The sequence below is a fragment of the Tarenaya hassleriana genome, unplaced genomic scaffold (genome assembly GCF_000463585.1).
Source record: "Tarenaya hassleriana unplaced genomic scaffold, ASM46358v1 Cleome9, whole genome shotgun sequence".
Lineage (NCBI taxonomy): Eukaryota > Viridiplantae > Streptophyta > Magnoliopsida > Brassicales > Cleomaceae > Tarenaya > Tarenaya hassleriana.
Window position 1 is genome coordinate 782,622 of NW_010971389.1, and position 22,029 is coordinate 804,650.

General features: G+C 35.2%; 3 protein-coding genes and 1 non-coding gene across 5 annotated transcripts; 2 read left to right on the forward strand and 2 right to left on the reverse strand.

The window, feature by feature from the left end:
• Nucleotides 1-1,443: 1,443 nt before the first annotated feature.
• On the reverse strand, nt 1,444-3,346 carry LOC104803650 (vesicle-associated membrane protein 711). The gene is made up of 4 exons (XM_010527645.2): nt 2,926-3,346; nt 2,249-2,439; nt 1,823-1,986; nt 1,444-1,726 (listed from the first exon to the last, which is right to left on the reverse strand). Exons 1-4 carry the CDS (start codon nt 3,140-3,142, stop codon nt 1,636-1,638), a joined length of 663 nt encoding a protein of 220 aa, XP_010525947.1. The 5' UTR covers nt 3,143-3,346; the 3' UTR covers nt 1,444-1,635.
• Nucleotides 3,347-5,375: 2,029 nt separating this feature from the next.
• On the forward strand, nt 5,376-5,448 carry TRNAR-UCU. The gene has a single exon. It is a non-coding gene; the product is annotated as a tRNA-Arg (tRNA).
• A 77-nt stretch (nt 5,449-5,525) lies between these two features.
• Nucleotides 5,526-8,413, reverse strand: LOC104803651 (UDP-N-acetylglucosamine/UDP-glucose/GDP-mannose transporter). The gene is made up of 10 exons (XM_010527646.1): nt 8,130-8,413; nt 7,635-7,711; nt 7,300-7,464; nt 7,059-7,192; nt 6,583-6,713; nt 6,451-6,495; nt 6,280-6,377; nt 6,070-6,177; nt 5,893-5,949; nt 5,526-5,800 (listed from the first exon to the last, which is right to left on the reverse strand). Exons 1-10 carry the CDS (start codon nt 8,299-8,301, stop codon nt 5,726-5,728), a joined length of 1,062 nt encoding a protein of 353 aa, XP_010525948.1. The 5' UTR covers nt 8,302-8,413; the 3' UTR covers nt 5,526-5,725.
• Nucleotides 8,414-15,568: 7,155 nt separating this feature from the next.
• On the forward strand, nt 15,569-21,947 carry LOC104803652 (topless-related protein 4). 2 transcript variants are annotated; one of them, XM_010527648.1, is made up of 16 exons: nt 15,826-15,913; nt 16,198-16,259; nt 17,298-17,477; nt 17,841-17,954; nt 18,048-18,240; nt 18,386-18,450; nt 18,527-18,706; nt 19,343-19,501; nt 19,597-19,828; nt 19,991-20,098; nt 20,238-20,408; nt 20,485-20,607; nt 20,693-20,788; nt 20,870-21,061; nt 21,152-21,321; nt 21,698-21,947. In XM_010527648.1, exons 2-16 carry the CDS (start codon nt 16,231-16,233, stop codon nt 21,861-21,863), a joined length of 2,178 nt encoding a protein of 725 aa, XP_010525950.1. In that variant the 5' UTR covers nt 15,826-15,913; nt 16,198-16,230; the 3' UTR covers nt 21,864-21,947. The 2 variants fall into 2 exon arrangements, with proteins under 2 accessions (XP_010525949.1, XP_010525950.1); XM_010527647.2 differs by lacking the exon at nt 16,198-16,259 and having other exon boundaries at nt 15,569-15,913.
• Nucleotides 21,948-22,029: the final 82 nt, after the last annotated feature.

Below are 22,029 nucleotides of genomic sequence, written 5' to 3' on the forward strand. Positions count from 1 at the left end.
AGAAAGAGAGAAAGATATATATATATATATATATATATATATATATATATATATATAAACATAGACACCAAATTTGATAAGAAAAACATCATTTAATACTAGGAAATATTGTGCATGAGACATAAAATAAAAATAAAAAGGCCAACATTTTGTAATTATGTGCGTAAACAAAGACTCATAATAAAAGTTTCATGAAACAATCTCAACACATTGTGTGGAAGCCTCTAAAGTTTCATGGAACAAGTTTTAGTCCGATACTTATCGGATTCAGTTCGGTAGATTCGATTTGGAAGCGATTTATACCGTATTTACAAAAACTATACCAAATTAGAAACTAATGTTATTTGGGCCTTGAATGATTAGAGCTTGTTGAGTTTTTAAATTTTAAAAACAAAAAAAAAACTAACAATTAAATTTTTATATTTTTTTTTAAATTTGAAAAAACTATTTTGGTGAATTAATCAATGAAAAATCAAAAACTATATATTTTTTTGTTTACAAGTTTTGAACGGGGATAGCTTTTATTTTGGATTTTTGGATTTAGTTTTTTTATTTTAGTTTTTAGTTTTTGATTTTTTGTTTTTGGATTATATAATATTTAAAAACTAAAAATAAGTAGATTTTGAGTCTTGAAAATGACAGTGGTTTTTATTTTGGTTTTTTGGCTTTAGTTTTTGGTTTTTGGTTTTTGACTTTTGGATTTCATAAATTTGTAAATCTAAAAAATTGTGCTTTTTAGTTTTTAATTGATTTTTTTTATAAAGTAGATTTCAGATTTTTAGAAAAACTAAATTTTAAAAAACTTGATTGTTAATTTTTTCAGTTTTTTAAAATTCAAAAAATGCGAAAGCCTCTCCTCATCCAGCACATTGGTTTTTCATTGATTTTTTTCACTAAAATAATTTTTCAAATTTTTAGAAAAGATAATTTTGTGAAAACTTGAATGGTAGTTTTTTTAGTTTTTGGATTACAAAAACTTCAAAAACTCCAATCATTCAAGGCCATAATTTTTTGTTTTTCATTGATTTTTTCCACCAAAATGGCTTCTAAATTTTTAGAAAAAATAATTTTATCAAAACTTGAATGATAATTTTTTTGGGTTTTGGATTGTAAAAACTCCAAAAACTCTAACCATTTAAGGCCAATATAGAATTCAAAACCCAAAACCAAAAATTTAAAATAAAAATCATTTTCATTCAAAATCTTGATGTGTACTGGTTCGAAACTAAATTCCGGAACCGAGACGCCCACACTTGGTAAAACAAAAAAAACAAATCTCTACTTGAAAATCTAATCTAGGGAGCGTGATCCGATTCTTTCAGATGGATTTCGGGACCTGAATCCTTTCAGGTAGCATCACACTCGGAGTAGGGATGAGCCAAGAGAATGTAACCATGGACTCGGATCGAGAGAAGGGGGAAAAAAAGATGATACCTTTGCAACTTGGCATGAAACGTGTATAATAAAAGCAAACCGTTCTAGAAATCTCAGTCACAAATGGCAACGCTTGCAAAATCAATCAACTTTCACATGCGACTATATAAAATATAAATAAGAATAACATCACACGGAATGGCGAGTTGAGGAACAAGGAAAAGCGCAGCATAATGTCGAAATAAAGGTTATTATTTGTTGTTACTTGATGCAGGATGGCAGAGTCGGTCCATGGCAGACAAAGGCCACAACGATGTATATGACCACCAACAGCAGTAGTATCAATAGGAACCTGCCAGCAAAAAAAAAAAGATTTAATCTTCATGTCATGCATTGTCCAAGTTAGGGTTTTGAAATTTGCAAGTTCAGAAGAGAGAAAAAACCATACGTGAGCTTGCAATTTCTCCACCACACGGTGTTTCTGAAGCGGCGTGCTTGTTTTCTGAAGCGGAAGGTATTTCCCTGCATGTGGGCGGTTTTGTCGACCAGCAACTCCAGCCGTTCCCCTCTATCAAGAACTTTGTCAATGTTCTCTATCATTATATTCCGCACCTGTGGATAATGGTAAAAGAAAAAAAAAGATCGAGAGGCTTAAATTCATCCTCCTTGTCGACTCCGATCGATTCTTAGCCTTTCCGATACACACGGTAAGTCGCGAATTTGTAATGCCAGAAAACTGGACTTGCCCCATTGCTCATCAGCAAAGAAGCTTGAAGATTGTTGGTACAGAATTGTGATGAAACACTATGATTAATGTGATAGTTGCCGCATAACTAGAATTCGTTGGCATGGTGTCTGAAGATGAGAAACATACCTGACTCATTTCACCCTTAATCCGAGTGATCCTGTCGGCATTTGGATCATTAGAATAATACTCGATCTGCTGACCCAGAACCCTCGAGAATTCATCATTCATGGCGTATGCTTGAGCTGAAAAAACCGCTCTGCCATAAGTCCTCACAAATCTCTGGTGAATATCCTCCAGAAACGCAAATGGAATTCTCCCTGAAAATCACATTCAAACAAACCCACAAGGTTGTTTAGATCGTGTATCACAGAAAAGGTTGAACTCTTCCCATCTCATATTATTCTATCCTATGATTGAAAGTTCTCAAATCCAAACGACTCATGCTTTTATCATATGCCCTTATCTACCAAGAACAACGAACTCATCGCATATCGCATACATCAGAAAACAAGAATTTCAACAATTCCTGAAATCTACGGTCGAATTCTCGAATAACCAACGTGATATCATCCGTTTTCTGAACCATCGGAAAAGCGAAACAATGTAAAAAGAAAAGGCCAAAAGAAAAACAAAAGCGCGATTGTAAATTTCGTATTCCTCAATCTCATCAAATCGAAACCATAAAAAAAAATCACAGAAATCGATCGAAGTTCAAAAATCAAGCAGCGATCGAAAAATCTTAGAAAGGAGAACAAATCGAACGAATAGGATAAATCAAAAGGGGAAAGATAGGGCACACGCACTTCCGGCTGCTTCGTCGGCCATACAGAGGACGGTGAGGCCATCGGTGCGCTTCACGTGGAAGACGTAGCGATCCTGAGAGTAGGAGACGTGGCTGTCGTTGTTGCCGGGTATCTTCTCGAGGATCTGCTTCGCGATCGAGCTGGCGTTCGTCGACGTCGAGCTGAACTCCGCAAGCACAACCGTCCCACGCGCCACGAGCGCGTACAGAATCGCCATCTCCGCCTGTCCTCGCCGATTCAACACACCACACGGCGATACGAAGAACGCACGCGCCGGCTAGAAAGAGAGAGAGAGAGATGTCAACGACGAAGATTTTCTCGCCGGAAAACGAGCCGATCAATCGTGAAGACCATTGGTTTTCATATTTATGCAAATAATTGACTCTCTCTCTCTCTCCAATTTGAATCCTACCTGGTAAAGGATTCCTTCTTACAGGTCACTAAAAATCTAAAACAAATAAATAAATAAATAAATTCCTCAAACTCATAGTAGGAATTAAAAAATATATAAATTCATATCTTTATCAAAAAAAGGTAGGAATTAAAATATTTTAAAAACAAAAAATTATATTGACAACGAAAAGAAAAAAATAAAAGCAACAAAAAGGAAAAACATATATTTCATTTTGAATTTGGTTTAATAATGATATTGTAAATTATATTCTTTTTATATGTTAGATATATATGTATATATAAAATAGATTAAATAAAGAGCTGGATTCGATATGGCCAAATCACTTTAGCCATTGTTGTCTCCTTAAAAAGGGGAAGATCTTTTTTTTACTCGCTTTCTTAAAGTTTTATTGTTTTCCCATTAGAATTTAATTTTCCCGGTGGCGCCAAACAATATTACAAAAAAATATACTGAAATTAAACATAATTATAAAAATATCTTTCACATGTAAACTTTTTCCCCAAAAATATAAAGATTAATATTTGGTGAGAAAATGAAGAAAATGAGCCTTGGTCAATAAATGGAATGGTCCTCTTTTGATTGGCTGAGCAGTAGATTTAAGTGGGTCCCACATAAAGTTTATGGAAAGCCCATCGACTCGTAATGAGCCTCAAATAAGCCCAATATGATTGATCATATTACTATTGGGCCTATATTAGCCCATTCATTTGTGGTCCATAATGCCTTCTGCCTTCATGAATTTATCTTACAAAACCCTATGTTTTTTTTAATCGTATTGTTAGAAGAAAATTGAAAGATTCCAAATACCAAAAAGTCAACTGAAAATCAGGTATAGTTTTTATTTTTATTTGGTAGATTTGCAAGAATATTGTGTAAGAATATCATAATAGTAATTTTTATTATATAGATAATCAAATATACAATGTTTTCGAGAAGAAAAAAAATACACATATTTTTTATATCATGGAGACAATTTTTTTTTTTAAAAAAAAAGTAACTACTTTTCATCAGACGTTAGAAAATTATCGTAAACAATCGGTTAACTAATTTTTGTAACTATTGTAAAAATACATACAGATCCCAATATCTCTCAATTGATTCTATTTATTCATAAAATTTTCACAACTACAATTTATTTATCTAAATTAGTAATGAACGCACCACGCTTTTCCTAAATACTAACATCTAAAACATGAATTCTTTCGATTCAATACCCAAAACGTGTGAATCTCTAAATTTTCATATCCAGAATTCGTTATGATAATCTCTACATAACTCTCATTCATATATATATATCGTTTACATAAACCCTCATAAAAAGTCGCACTCTTTGCAATTTTTTCTCTTAAACTCGGTAATTTTTCTAACCTCCACCATTCTTCTTTTATGCACCACGTCCAAATGCTCCACATTTCTTCAGACTTAATTTCATCTTGTTAAGTTGATTTGTCCTTATATTTTTTTCTCTAAAGTTGTTACACAAATCTTAACTTCAATCGTTAATCTGATCTTATCCTTTTGGTCTAAGATTTTTCTTCATAACAATTTTTAACTACCCGTAAAAACAAATTTTTCACTATGAACAAGCATTTACAAGAGAAAGAAGATAAAGTTAGGAAAGGTCAATCTTAATTCATGAAAATGGACATATGGATGGATGTATTAAAAAGAAATGGTTTATGATGGTTTTATTTTCTTTCCCTTTGAAAATAGTCAAATAAGATTATAATTTTTTTTTATGTTTATTTCATTCATTCTTTTACTATAATTATTTTTTAAAATAATTAATTTTATCTTTTCATAAAATATATTTATAAAGGTATAATCTAAATTACATTGAAATTAACAGTCGATCTATGAATGAATGAACTTAAATTACATCGAAATAAGTAGGGATGACCATTTTAGATTTTGATTCGCGTTCGATACGGTTATATTTGAGTTCGGTTATTTTGCTTATAAAAAAATTATAAACATTCGAATTTAGTTGGATTATAATATTTTTAGTATTAAAGAAGCTCTACATACACAACAAGCACCCATGGCCTAATGGATAAGGCGCTTGACTTCTAATCAAGCGATTGTGGGTTCGAGTCCCACTGGGTGTGTAATTTTTTAGTCATTATTTACTTGCGAAGGAGAGATTATTTCCCATATAAATATATTTATAATAACATTATTATGCTGAGTCCAATTAAATCCTAAATTAATGGCATAATTTCAACATTTGCAGCCCTCTCGATGATGAGAAAGCCGTTGAAAATTTTACAAAAACAAAAGGGCTACCTCTCCTCCGGTCCGGGAGGTTCGTGAAAGAATAAATAGTCGTACTCTCTATATATAAAGGCTTCATCAGAAGTCTCTCATCCCACCACGCCACGAAATTCACCTTCCCATTATCTTGAAGTAGGCATATAAAGCAGATCCTATGAACCCAAGAAGCTGCCCACTCACATTCAGCTGCACATACATTCATTCTCCACGTCAGAATCTCCGGACAAAAACAGGGGGGGGGGGGGCATTTTCTTCTTTTTTTCAGAGAAAAGGCTTACTATGTCGAATGGAAGTCCCCCGAAGAGCATCCACCCAAGTGTGATGGTGAACAGATCCTGCAACAGCCAACAACAATCCTAGGTTTGGTGAGTAATTACTCAGCCAAATCACAAGTGGAAAACTGCGTGCGGCTGTTCTAGTGTTCTCTATCGATCGAGAGAGGGTGAAGTCCCGACCTTGAGGTTGCCGCAAATCGTCTGAGTGAGAGCCGAGTTTAGAGTTGTGTTCAGAAAAATGCTGTAGTTTAAGAAGAAAGCCAGTATGCACGAACACATCAACACCACCTGAATCAATCCGACAAAAGAAAAAAGAGAGATCGATATTAGCCACAACCCCCACAAGAGAGATCGACAAAGAATGGTTCCGAGGGTAAAGCAAAAACCTACCAGGAAACCCGGGTTCATTATATAAGGAAACTCCAGCGTCTTCTCCAAGTCACCCGAGATAAATGTCCATACAAGCAATATTGGTCCGCATATTATTCCTAATCACCGAAAATTTCATATATCACTCCTCCTCCTGGTAGTTTAGCTAAACTAAAAGTTTGGTTAGATTACCGTTGCACCACATCAGCCCGAAACTATTCAAGCCACTCTTTTTTCCTGGAAAGATACATTAGAGATGTGTGTAAGATAGATTTTCAATCTTTGCATGAGGAAAACAACGAGGAAAAATCGTGAGAAGAGTACCAGTCCGGCTAATGGTTGCTAGATACACTGCCGTTGTTATGTTTGCCAAGAAAACGACAGCATATCCATAAAAGTCAAATGACAAGTCCCTAGCTCCGGCGAAAAATGCGCCAACCACGATCACACCAACGCTGACACCAGTCTTAGAAAGCTTCAGTTTTTGCTTAACAAAATTAGGGTAATGATTTTTTTCTTTCAGAGGGTATAACGTGCACATCTGTAAGGAGGATTCAAGCAATCGTCTACTTAAGTGTACCATCAGCTGAATAAAGTTAATACATAAATCTCTGCCGGCAAAGTAACACTACACTCTCCTGAATCCTGCCTAGTATTCCTCAAAACACAAAAGTCATCTCTTCTTATGTGGCGGGTTATCAAAGAGATACCATCTGCTGGAAATCATTTTAACTCATAAGATAAACCACTATCATTTTCATTACCATAGGGAGCTAATTCTAAGAAAAATGTGGACTTACCTTCCGATGATGGACTGCGAATATCTCTGTCCTGTAAGCATGTACTCAATCACCATAGTAAACACCACTGTAGTGCGCCTAAGAGTTGTATACATGGGAACATTTACCCCCCTGATAGACGCCATAGAGGCTAGCTTTCAGAAGAAACAAAGACACATGGAATAAATTCACGGTTGTTTTGTTTCGTAGGATCAAAACAGAAAAACGATATTGGCAGGCTTTGTTCAAGTAAAATGGTTACCATGTAGAGAAGATAGGTTATCGACAGGGGAAGGGTGTGAAACACTGTTTTCAGCGGCACAAAAGTCGGTGCAGTACTATCAGAAGCGGAAAAAGAGTCAGCAGCTGCAAAGGAGATGATCTTCCTGCATCTTAACCCATATAGAAACAAGCACGACGAAACCATCTGTTGGAACAGAAGTATCAAACCCTTTAGATAGCTTTACCAGAATAACTTCTTGCGTGCAAACTTCAATAGGCATGGGGATTAGAGTGAAAAAAAAAGTAACTTGAGAAATTCATGAAACAAGAAATCTGAAAGGCCAAGAGCGGGTGTAAGTGGGGTGTTGTATAAACCTGGAACAATGTGATAACATTTACACATGGGAACTTGTAGGAAGAGAGAGCGGCTTTATTGAAAAGCACGAGTAGAACTGCAAGTTAAGAGAAGACTAATGTCAACACCAACACAGTAAAATTCTATGCCATATTCCATTCTTGAAAATTCAATCTGAATCGAAAATTTGTTAAGAACATTATAATTACGTGATGTATTTTCAAAATCCAGAAATTGAAAACCAAACTCGAGAAGAGAGGAGCAGCTACAACAATAGCAATTCAGAACTGTACAATAGCAGAATTCAAAGCAGCAAAGTGAACCACAAGGAAGGAGTTCGATTCATCGTCACTAATCCAAAAACAACATAATACTCGAAAGAATCCTCCATACGCAGAATCCTCGGTATTGTGGGAACACATTTTCTTTTATGAAATGTAAACTGAATTAATCGCAAACTGTTCCGCTAACGATGTAAACGAAACAAGAAAGAATCAGTTGAAGAGATCACGTACCAGCGCAAGCCATGTATGAAACGGCGGCATAAGCTCCGCGTTTGGTCATGGCGGATCCTTTGAAAAGCCTGTCGCTGACGCCTTTACCGTCTCTCTCGATTTCTCCGGCCGGCGGAGGATCTGACACCGGAAGAATCGGATGCTTCATCGAATTCGTCGTCGACAGAGGCATGCTCCGACTACTCCTAGCTCCGGCGATTTCTGTCTCCACTGCCCCTCTCTCTCAAAGTCTCCGGCGAGATTTTGCGCCACCGCACGGCAGGGGAGGACTGACGAGAAGAGAATCCGTCAATGACACTGATCGTAGAAGACACGTAAGACTCCACTTGTTAAGAATTAAGGCCCATCCACTTCAATTGGGCCTAACTGGGCCGACTTGGGCATGACGAAAATAAACAAAACTACTAAAAATGTAGAGACAGAGACAATACATAATCTGTTATAAATGAATAGTGAAGCTACGGTACTGTTCACGCAGCCGGGCACTGTTCACGCAGCCGGGTGGACGTGGTTATTTTCGAGGTAGAGGCCGAGGTCGAGGTCGAGGCCGAGGACGAGGTCGTGGTGTTAGCCGAAGTTGGAATAGAGGAGGTGGTCGAGGAATCTCATTCCAAAACCATAACAATAATAGAGGGGGAACACATGATCATCCAAACAAACGGATGAAAGAAAGCACATGTCACCGGTGTGGAATGACAGGACATTGGTCACGTACTTGTCGCACGGCTAAACACTTGGTGGACCTTTACCAAAAATCGATTAAAGAAGCGAAAGGGAAAGGTGTCGAGACAAATCATGTCATAAACAATTCGGATGATGATGCTGGTGGTGCTAAAGATTTTACACACATGGACCTCGCTGATGGTTTTGCGCATCCTGAAGATGGCGTTGATTATGAATAAAAAGCCATATATATAGTTGTATCGTTTATATATGTAATCAACCTCGTAATAATCCATATATGCATAAATAATGCGTCTACATTTTGTAAAATAGTTATGTATCTGTGTCATCATTTCTGTTAGTCATAATGTTATAATATATTTTCTAATGTTTACTATGTTATTTTGTTCTTCAATAGATAATGAGTATGGCTAAATCTGCAAATCGAGGAGGAGATATATGTTTAGCAGATAGTGCTACAACACATACAATACTGACAGACAAGAAATATTTTTCTAGTCTGAAAATAAACAAAGGAAATGTCATTACTATATCTGGAAATGCAAAAATAATTGAAGGCTCCGGAAGAGCCGATTTCATAATGCCAGGAGGAACAAAATTTGCTATAAAAGATGCACTATTTTCCTCCAAGTCCCAAAGAAATCTATTAAGTTTTAAAGATATCCGACTGAATGGATATCATATTGAAACCACAAATAAAGGTGATATTGAATATTTGTGTATCACCTCAATCAATATGGGACAAAAATATGTGTTAGAAAAATTACCCACTCTATCTTCGGGATTATATTATACTAATATCAATGTGATTGAATCATATGCCACAGTAAACCAGAAGTTTACCGATATGTTCAAAGTTTGGCATGATCGATTGGGTCATCCTGGTGCCATTATGATGAGAAAGATTATCGAAAACTCTCATGGTCACCCATTGAAAAACCAGAAGATTTTTCAATCAGATGAGTTTTCTTGTGATGCATGTTCTAGAGGAAAATTAATAATCAGACCATCACAAGCTAAAATCGGGCATGAATTACCATCATTTCTAGAAAGGATTCATGGTGATATTTGTGGACCTATTCATCCACCATGCGGACCATTTCGATATTTTATGGTATTAATTGATGCTTCAAGCAGATGGTCGCATGTATGTCTTTTATCATCACGTAATCTGGCGTTTGCCCGATTTTTAGCCCAAATAATTAAATTAAGGGCTCAGTTCTCGGAATACTCAATCAAGAAAGTGAGGCTTGATAATGCTGGAGAATTTACATCACAAGCATTTAATGATTACTGTGTAGCAATGGGTATTGATGTTGAACACCCAGTTGCACACGTTCATACACAGAATGGATTGGCAGAGTCATTAATCAAACGACTCCAGCTTATTGCTAGACCATTGATAATGAAAACGAAACTTCCCATTTCTGTGTGGGGTCATGCCATTTTGCATGCTGCAACATTGATTCGTATTAGACCAAGTGCATACCACAAGTATTCTCCATTGCAATTAGCATTTGGTCAAGAACCTAATATATCGCATCTCAGAATATTCGGATGCGCAGTATATGTACCGATTTCCCCACCACAGCGTACAAAAATGGGACCACAAAGAAGGCTTGGAATATATGTTGGGTATGACTCCCCATCCATTATACGATACCTTGAGCCAAAAACTGGAGATATTTTTACGGCTCGTTTTGCTGATTGTCAATTTAATGAGAATGAATTCCCACCATTAGGGGGAGAAAATGATAGAATGTCGGGAACTAAAAATGATCTTAATTGGTGTACACAATCATTGTCACATCTTGATCCCCCGGCAAAACAACGAGAACTGGAAGTTCAAAGGATCATACATTTACAAAACATTGCAAATCAGTTACCAGATGCTTTTGCAGATACAACTAAGGTAACAAGATCATATATAGATGCTGCGAATGTCCCAGCTCGAATCGAAATTCCGAAAGAACAAATGAAAGAAAATGTAATAAACGATTCCAAAGCACGCCTGAAGCGTGGACGACCTATTGGTTCTAAGGATAAAAATCCCCGAAAGAGCAAAGGGCCCAAGAAAAATGAAATGCTCGATTCGGAGGAACGCGTTCCAAATCAAAGAAATGAAGTACCTTATGATGATGGTATAAATACAGACAATGAAAATCATGAGATCTCAATTAATTATATCAGTAATGGTACATTATGGAGTCGAAAAGAAATCAAAGAGATTGATGATATATTCTCTTATAATGTATCAAAGGAAATTGATGAAAATGAGGATCCAGAACCAAGATCCATTTCAGAATGTCAAAAGAGACAAGATTGGATTAAATGGAGAGACGCAATACAGACTGAATTGGATTCGTTGAATAAGCGAAATGTATTCGGACACGTCATTATTAAACCGAAAGAGGTTACTCCTGTTGGATGTAAATGGGTATTTGTACGCAAAAGAAATGAGCACAATGAAATTGCTAGATATAAAGCTCGCCTTGTCGCACAAGGTTTCTCACAGAGACCAGGAGTTGATTATGAAGAAACTTATTCTCCTGTTATGGATGCGATTACATTTCGATACCTAATTAACCTTGCAGTTTCAAAGAACTTAGAAATGCGTCTCATGGATGTTGTTACTGCTTATTTATATGGGTCACTTGACACAAACATTTATATGAAAATCCCTGAAGGATTTAAAATGCCCGAAATATTGAAATCAAAACCACGAGAATTATGCGCTGTCAAGTTACAACGATCATTGTACGGGCTAAAACAATCAGGACGTATGTGGTATAAACGTCTGAGTGAACATTTAGTGAAAAATGGATATACAAATAATCCTATTTCACCATGTGTGTTTATAAAAAGGACGATGTCTGGATTTGTGATTATTGCTGTCTATGTTGATGATTTAAATATCATTGGAACTCCCCGTGAAATTCAGGATGCATCCACCTATTTAAAAGGAGAATTTGAGATGAAAGATCTCGGACAAACCAAGTTTTGTCTTGGATTACAAATAGAGCATTTGAATACGGGAATTTTTCTACATCAATCTAATTATACAAAAAGGGTACTAAAGCGGTTCAATATGGATAAGGCAAATCCCCTGAGTACTCCAATGATTAATAGATCATTGAATGTTGAAACAGATCCATTTCGCCCCCGTGAAGATGGTGAAGAGACACTTGGTCCTGAAGTACCATATTTAAGTGCAATAGGGGCTCTTATGTATCTTGCCAACTGTACTCGACCTGATGTAGCATTTGCTACTAATCTGTTAGCAAGATATAGTTCAGATCCTACACGAAGGCATTGGAATGGGATTAAGCACATTTTCCGTTATCTTCAAGGATCGATCGATTTGGGATTATTTTTCCCTAAAAGTACAAAACAAGAAATTGTTGGTTTTGCAGATGCAGGATATTTATCTGATCCACATAAGGGAAGATCACAAACAGGTTATATCTTCACAATCAATGGAACTGCATTAGCTTGGCGTTCTCAAAAGCAAACATTGGTTGCTACGTCATCTAATCACGCAGAAGTTATCGCGCTACATGAAGCAAGTCGGGAATGTGTCTGGCTTAGATCTTTGACTCAACATATCCAGACAGCTAGTGGATTATCAACCAATAAAGCTCCAATAATATTATTTGAAGATAACGCTGCATGCGTTGCACAAACTAAGGGAGGATATATTAAAAGCGATAGGACAAAACATATTCCTCCGAAGTTCTTTGCATACACCCAAGAGCTGGAAAAGAATAAGGAGATTGAAGTCAGATACATACGATCATGTGATAATGCAGCAGACCTATTCACAAAAGCTCTACCGACAACAATGTTCAAGAAACATGTACATAACATTGGAATGCGTCATCTACGAGACCTTTGATCCGATATACAGGGGGAGCGTGGAACTGCACTCTTTTTCCCTTATCAGGTTTTATCCCAAGGGGTTTTACTGATAAGGTTTTTAACGAGGCAGTATAAGACACGCAAATACATTTTGATTAACCGTAGCTCCAAGGGGGAGTGTTATAAATGAATAGTGAAGCTACGGTACTGTTCACGCAGCCGGATACTGTTCACGCAGCCGGACACTGTTCACGCAGCCGGGTACTGTTCACGCCGCCATACGGTTACTGTTTAGCCGCCATACGGTTACTGTTCATAAATACGTATACGTGAACAGTAACTTCGGATTTTCTATAAATAGCTCATTTCCCTCCTTCATTTGTACACAATTCCAAGAGAACAAAATTATTGAAATCTTGTTCCCGGGTCTCTCAAACGATCGATTTCGGTTTCTAGTTAACGATCTGATTCTCGGGTCTTCTATATTTCTTCGTTTTTCACAACATAATCAAAATTTATAAAAACAAAGTATTTTGAGCATAAAAAAAATAGGGAGATAGAAAAAAACATGAATTTTTTAAATTTAGAAAATAAAAATATGAATTTATAATTTTGTATAAAAATATATAGATTTTAAAATTTTTCGTATAAACCTATATAAGTTTGTATAAAAATATACAAATTTTGAAAATTTTCATATACAACTACACACAAAAAAATCAATTGAATTTAGTGTGCTTGTTGGTTTAAGCAAAAAAAAATTAAAAATTTGTGTATTTTTAAAATTAGAAGTTAATGTATTTATTTACCAAATTTAAAAAGTTGATATATTTTTTGCAATATTCCCTAAAAAATAGATTTTTTTCAAAAAGAAATATAAAAGATCGATTAAACAAATGTACAAAACACCATTAATTCTATAAAGTTAAACCCAAAAGATAATTAAGAATGACTTTTAAGTTTTATAAAAAAGGCCAATTTACAATATATATATATATATATATAAAGAAAAGAAGTATCGTTATACTGATTTCACATATATTTTTATTTTCTGATTATTCCCCAAATGATTAAATAAGTTATTGGACAAATTTTAAAAATCCAAAAAGAACAATATTTTATTAATTTTATTATCATCTTGACATAATACTATTTGAATTTCTATGAAAATGAAAAATATAAATCATTCAATCACTCACTATTTATTTGATTTTTTTCTTTTCTAATTTCAATTTCACTTATAAAAATTTAATATAAATATCAAATGTTTTTTGGTGGTTGGTATATACGAAAAAACAAAAACAAAATCAAATCTAGTATTACAATAAAATATTTTTCATGTATCTTTTCATAATCAATTAGAATATTTTTATAAAATCTCGATCTAAACAAGAAACTTGATACGTCAAATATTAATGAGAAACCGTTAATTGAATTTGAAATTCTCAATACAATTAGTTGGATTTCATATTACAAACTAAATAGTAGATTGTCGATTGAATGATATCAATTTTGTTTTTTGATAGACGGATTTGAAAAGTACTTGCAAAATTATGTTGAGAACCCTTTGATTTATTATGATAATATTTTAAAATACCTTTTATATCTCATAGTAATATTATAGGATACATAGGTAAAGTCATCAAGGCACATGGTTTCCAATATTTTTGGACCCTATTTTTTAAATTATTTTTTAAAATTAATAATGATTAAAGTTATGAATACAAAATCTGTTATAAATTTAAAAATAAAACATATTAAATTTCGTTAAATTATTATAAGTATTTTATATTGTATTAGTTTTAACATTTTGAAAATATTAGAAGAAAATAAAAATATTTGACAAAAATATAAATAATTTTTAATCAATACATATTTTTTCAAAAATAAATTAATATAGAAGAGTAATCTAAAATTTTATCGAAACGAAGTTAATTTCAATATTTATTACTTTTAATCATATACTTTCTTTTTATGATAAGAAATAATATAATTTATTTTTTACTAATTTTTTATTTATTTATTTTCTTATATAATAAAAAATTATTAATATTTTATTTTCGTTTACAATTCAATTAGAATCTGTTTTAGATAATAAAAATGATTTATAATGATATTTTCAATTAAATTAAGTTTTTTAAAAACTAGTATATATATATATATATTAATAGTCCCTTTATATAGGGTATGTTTTTAATTTCCAATGATTCATAATGTATATAAAAATTACGCTAAAATAGTCTCGTATAGAATTCTCTTTCATTTGTCTTGAATCAGTATTCCACACATAAATGACTTATATTATATATATATATATATATATAATAAAATATTTTTACGTTTAATCGATCGTAATATATAAAAGACGTTATACATCATCACATCGATAATATAGGAATACAATAATAAAAATATAAAATTATGCAAATAGAAATAATCGTCTCACTTTATCCAACCAATTCCTAAGACGTTCGATAATTCAAACCCCGTTAACAAGCAGAATACACCATCTATAATTTATTTATCAAACTATCTATAATTTATTATGATCTTATAGTGGTCATATTGATCATAACATTAAATTTATAATGATTCCATCAATTGATTACTTTGATATGTAAGATATGACCATAGTGATTTAGTGTGATTATTATAAATTTAACGTTATTATTATTATTATTAATGTGACCAACGTATACCTATATTATTATTTTAATCACATAGTCATATTTAGAGAAAGATATTATAGAAATAGTTTTAGCCATCTAATCCCGTTAATTACAAAGGAAATAAGGTGCTATCGCCGTATCGGTATAGGCACAGATGCTTATCCAACAAAATGATAAGTTGCTGGACTTATCCTACTCCTCTTCTCACTCTCTTTCCTTGTGGACTGAACCAGTACCTGTTTTCAAACTAATTCATGCACGGGACTGATTGAAGAACCCTAAAACTGGAGTCTCTCGGTTCTCGTTCTGGCTATCTCCCCATTTCGATTTTCCCGGACCTTTCTCGTGGGTTTTCTTTCCGAGAGAATCGGCTCGTATAGCTACTGCGAGGGATTTGCGAAAACCCTAGATTTCTTGAGTTTAAGGTTGAGGAAAACCTTAGAATTTCTTTTTTGTGTGTTTGTTTGGCACCTGCGGTTCAACGATGATCTTGGACGAGAGGAATCACCAGAATCTCATAATCCTTGTCTTCCAGTTTCTTCACGAAGAGGGCTACAAGGAGAGCTTGCACTTGTACGTTGGAATTAGCCATTCTTCTTCTCTTTTTTTTTTTTAAACCCATTCTTCTTCTCTTGATCTCCGCTTGCTCTTTGTCCGTTTCTGCAATTTTTCTGTGTAGGGTTTATGAATCTTTTGTTTCCCTATTTGAATGGTGGATTACGATTCTACTGCAAACTGGGTTTTTGTTTACTTATTCTGTTGAAATAAGCTCAGAAGATATTTGTCTCTATGATCATCGAGACAATCCATAGCTGATTTTCGTTTAGCTCTAACGCAATGATTTTTTCTTGTTCCAGAAATAAAACATCATGTGAATTAGACGACATATAATGCACTTTCACCTGTTCCTTCTGTTGCGGTATTGCTCTGTCTGTGTTCATATAACTGTCTGATGTGTATGGCTCTCTCTGATATCTTAAAGCTGTGTAGTGTTGCTTTGTATGTTTTCATATAGATTTCTGATATGTATGGCTCTTTCTGATATCTTAAAGCCGTGTGGTGATCTAATGGTAGACCTAATGGCTTCTACAGCAAATGAAAGAGCTAATCACTAGTAAGAACCTAGTTCTATAGAGATGCGAGTGAACAAGCATTAAGGAGCCGATAGGCTGCTTTTATAGGTTACAGCATTATGCCTAATATAAATTACTTGTTTGTTGAAGTCAGAATGAGGGCCAATGTGATAAGAAATTCAGGAGAGTGGGCATTACGGAATCTGCATATAGAGTTGAAATTTGTGAGTGCATTGACATTCAATGATTCTGAATTCCCACTAGACCTCACATTTTGAAGATATCTAATGAGTGGCTAAATTCCTTGATTTTGCTCTTGCATGTCCCATTTCCATATCTTTGTATCGATTGATATTAACATTTCTGGCACATGATTCTGAATTCCCACTAGACCTCACATTTTGAAGATATCTAATGAGTGGCTAAATTCCTTAATTTTCCTCTTGCATGTCCCATTTCCATGTCTTTGTATCGATAGATATTAACATTTCTGGCACTGTTTCACCCCTGAGTGATAGAATAACTTCTATGCGATAAAACAATTCAAGCCTTGCAGATTAAAAAATGGAAACTTTTTGTTTTATCAGAAGGGAACAAAAGAAGAAATAGGAGAGCTTAAGTTATCATCGTGCATAAAGATCTAGCTACTGGGCATACAATATTTCTTTGTATCCATTTTTCCTTTCTGACACTTTGACAGTTTGGTTTAAAATCAAATATTCAACTTAGACTTTGGTCCATTGTGAAGATTTTTTTTTTCAATCGGTGTGTTGTGAAGATTTTAAAAGCAAAGAGGAAAGTTATTTATAGGCATCTGGACTCGGTTCTCTGTTTGATTCAAGCCTCATGGTTCTACCTAATTTGCATGCTCTGTTTCGATGAAGACTGGAGCAGGAGTCCAGGATTTTCTTCAATTTCCACTACTTTTCTGAAGTTATCAGCAGTGGAAACTGGGAAGAGGCAGAAAAGTACCTTTCAGCATTCACTAGTCCAAATGAAAATACGCACTCAAGAAAGATGTTCTACGAGTTGTACAAATGGAAATATTATGAGGCATCAGACAGGTAAGCACAGAATTCCTTTCTCACAATTCGCACACTGCCCTTCTTTTTGTGTCTGAATCATCTTTTATGGTCCGGGGTTAAGGCCAGGAAGTTATACTCTTCTCACAATTTACATTCAGATCTTTTTGTTGAAGCAAGAAGAACTAATAATGGTTTGTGTATATCTTGGTCCTCTTCTCAACATTTTGAAGAGTAGTCGGTTTCTTGTGCCATTAACAGAACTATAAGTTGCTTTTTATCTGAATAATTTCCTTTTTAACAAAACTAAGCATTCTTTGTTAATATATATATATATATGTATATATATATATATATATATATATATATATATTTCTTTGCTGTTTTTTGTGTTCTCCTTTGTAGAAGCGATGGTTCGGAATCTGTGAACATTCTCTGGAAGGATTTGAGAAGAATTCCTGTTTTCCCTGACGATGGTTTCGACGATTTGGTTGAGATGATTGCCTTAGAGGACATAAGGCAAGGCTTAAGAATCCAGATAGATTATCCGGTAATACGTTATTTTGCCTGTATTCTGATATCTCAAAACTTTTGGCGGTGGCTGTCTTGTAGAGTGAAAGAGCAACCTTGCTGCATGGACAAAGCGTCTACTAGAAACAAATTGTGTGGTGATATGAAGATTTTAGCACACAGCAATCCTTGTTTACGTAATAAACTTGTCCTTCCCTACTTAAATAAATCTGCACTGCTGTCGCTTATCTTCCTCCTCTGTCCCAATCGTAATGGAGGAAAAAGAAATCTGAAGGTAAGATGTGTATTTCTATGTTATCTTAGTTCCTGAGTTGGAAGTACTTTGAACATATTTCTGAGTTGGTTCCTTGAGGTCGTTATTATGTATCTTCTGCATTCATTAGCCCTGTCCTTGTTACTGATCTGTGAGTTTCTTTTAGGAGGATCTTATCTGCTTGATCCTTCAGTTCCTCTATGAAGAGAAATTCAAGAATGCATTGCACAAGTAAGCATCTTTGTGGATATTTTATGATTTCGGATTCATCTTCCTTTTTTACTGATTTAAACATCCTTTCTTGAAGATTAGAGGAAGAAACTAAAGTCTTCTTCAATATGAATTATCTTGTGGAGTTAATGATTCTCGGTCAACTGGGCAAGGCTGAAGAGTACCTAATGGCCTTTACAGACCCAGATCAGAATAAGCACTCCAAGGCAATGTTTCTTGAAATTCAGAAGCTAAAATACCTAGAATCCAAAAAAAGGTTGGTTAAGATTCAATATATTGGATTTCCTACTCATTAAATAATATATATAGCCGTCTATGTACATATATGTGCTCATTTCACTTTGAGAACCCGAACATCTGATATCATTGTTCTCTTGTTGAAGTGAAAGGAAACTGATAGACTCCTAAAATAATTAGGTTTTTTTTTATGGTTATGAGTTATAAGTGGGCAGCTATTTTGCTCATTAGTATCCCATCTAGGGTTCTATCAGTTGGTGTCAGAATTTGGTTTCCAGGTACAAAGATGAGATTCTATCGTGAAAATAAGAAATAAAAGGGTTTTTGCCCCGAGACCAGCATATTTGAGACGTTCTAAGGGAACTTCGACTTCTAAGTTTTTCTTTGATCAATTCTCCTATGCCTTTATTGAATAATGGGAATGCCTATAGATAGGCTCTAAGCCCACTCATAACTCAACCATTAAAAAAAGCTAATTAAACCTAATTACTTTAGGATTATCAGAAGCATATATGACATGTACTAGTTATGACACACACACACACACACATACATATATATATACATATATATATATATATATATATATATATATATTTCTAACGTCGTGTTTTCAGCCAATTTCGATTCTCTCTGATGCAATTTCCTACTGCAGGGAGGATAATGAACCATCTGAATATCTCGATACCATGGTGCTAAGTGCACAACTACGTACCTCTGTTGCCTTGCTTGCGAAGAAAAATCCAGCATTAAGAGATAAACTCAGATTCCCTAGGATGGATAAATCAAGACTTTTAACTCTGATGAAGCAGATGTAAGCCAGCCAAGGAAGTAATGCTTTTATACCGCCGAGCGCAATTCAGATGTGTAGTTTGTTCTTCTGATATCGACTTTCTTCTTCTCCTGCAGTATGGATTGGTGGGTTCCCTGTATCAAAGTGTTCACTCGTGAGTGCAACAACACTATCTCTCTGGAAAATGTTCCTGTAGTGTCATACCTTTGCGAACCACCATCCCCGGTGAACAACACATTCAACGAGATGGGGCCAGGTAACGAGGGTGTTGACCATGAACTCAAGGAAATCAATGATCCATCTCAATGCAAGTCACTGCTTCTCCCTGATTGTTGCTCTGGAAAAAGGGTATGAATTGTTGTCTAATTTGGCATATTCTTCTCATTTCTGGACTTTTATTCTGCATTTTAATTTCTGTTTAGAATGATTAAAGAATGTTAATTTCATTAAATTTTTTCTCCCATACCTGTGACTGCTGAGCTTTGATCAATTTTGTTGATCATATGCTAGATTACACGTTTGACCTACTCACCTTCTGGAGATTATATACTGGCTCTGGCAGAAGATGGCTCCCATCGACTCTGGACATGGTGGAGTAGCCAAAGTGAATCCTGCAAGGTTAGCCCCCAGATGTTAATGTCATTTCTATTCTCGGTTTCTGCACTGCCCTCATGAGTTTCGACGGACAAAATGAGATACCAACTTCTTTATATTTCTATACTTTGCCTTCTTCTTCAAATTGGTTTGCGTTTTGTAGGCAAATGGACATCCAGAGCCATGTCTATATCAACCTCCAGGCAGAAAAACTATGAAAAACGAGATACCCACCTCTGTTCAAAACCCCGTTTCTTGTTTTGCCATCAAGGGTTCATATCTTTTCTCTGCTTCGGGAGGAAGAATTTCAGTCTTTGATCTAAAGAGTTTTGAGGTAACAAGCATATTAGTGTTTACAAGATCTCGAGATCCTGCTATATGCTGACACTGTTTGCTCCGAAAAACTGCAGAGGGTATCTATTTTCGGGAGCCCTCCACCTGCAGCTACGTATTTCATATTCATTCCTGAAGATATTCTCGCTATCGGGCTAGATGATGGTTCGATCTTGATCCATTGTTTATCATCACAAAAGGTGGCTCCTTTATTCTCATGGCCATGGCCCTTGGTTCGTGAAAAAAGGGATCTTTACCCTGTTTTTGTGTTGCAATGCAAAAAAGGTGAAAGCCAAGCTTGAAGGCCATGAACAGAGGATAACTTGCTTAGCATTTTCGCTCTGTTTTAATGTCCTGATCTCATCTGGGGCTGATGGTCAGGTACAAAGCATTAGCCTGTAGACATGTATATTTGGCTCTCGGGATTCATATTAATACACAGGATAATCTTTGCTTATGCAGCTCTGTGTATGGAGCAGAAAAGATTGGACAAAGCTAAGAAGTGACTTCTTAAGTGGTCTTTGCAGTCAGCATCATCATCTCCATGATTCCGCCATTGTTATCCAGTTTGACCCTTATCAGATCCACATCCTTGTTGTGCTCGAGAGGTGGATCGGTATATATGAAGCTCCATTTCTTGATTGCCTTGTTCAGGTAGATGCCAAAACTCTTTCGATAATTTTGTCCAACCGGTATCCCGAGGGTAATCTTATTAACTCGAAAGGAATCTGAATCTTTTCGCAGTGGGTGCCGAAAAAATCTGATACTCCGATATGTACGGCTATGTATTCATCTGATGGAGACGTCATCTACGTTGGATTCAGAAGCGGATGCATAAAAGTTGTCGACTCTAAGACCCTGCAGACGATAACTCGGGTTAACCCTACTGTTTATTCTCCTCCCAGCAACTCCAGGTACAGTTTTCTTCTCTTCTCCTCTCCCATTGGCTTTGGTTATTCCACAGGTACAGTCAATTGACCAACGAAACTCGAACTCGAACCCGTGGCTCGGGTTTCCGGACCCACTTGTAAATCAATGGGATGGATTTTATAAAATTTTAAATAAAATTGTGAAATACGACATAGTAAATGTCTCTATAGCAAAACTATTGTTCCGATTATAAATTTTTTTGGATCTGTTACTGTCCGACCTTATACTTCCAAATGTCGGGAGGACGAATACCCATGGCCGCGCGCTTCGACGGATACTAGGATTCAAAATTTTAAATAGTTGCACTCTATACGGTCCATGGTTGCCAATGGGTTCTGATCGATGATATTGACGAGACAGGTTCGAAGTTTACCCCGTGGTTGTGGCCGGCCATCCGTCAGGACCGAACCAGATCGCTGTAGGACTTAGCAATGGCTGCGTCCACGTCATCGAGCCGGGGCGTTCGAGAGGTGAAAGGTTTGGTGAAAGGTCTCTACCCGAAGACAGCCAAACACTAGGAGGGTGACTTTTTTTTTTGTCTATATTTTTGTATGTATGATGCAAAATATCATGACATAAATATTCATAGAATAGTACTAATTTTAAAATATGTATTCATCCCTACATCATTGGTCGGTCGTAACAAACATAAAAAACAAAATGCTGGATTTATCATATAAAAAATATTAAAG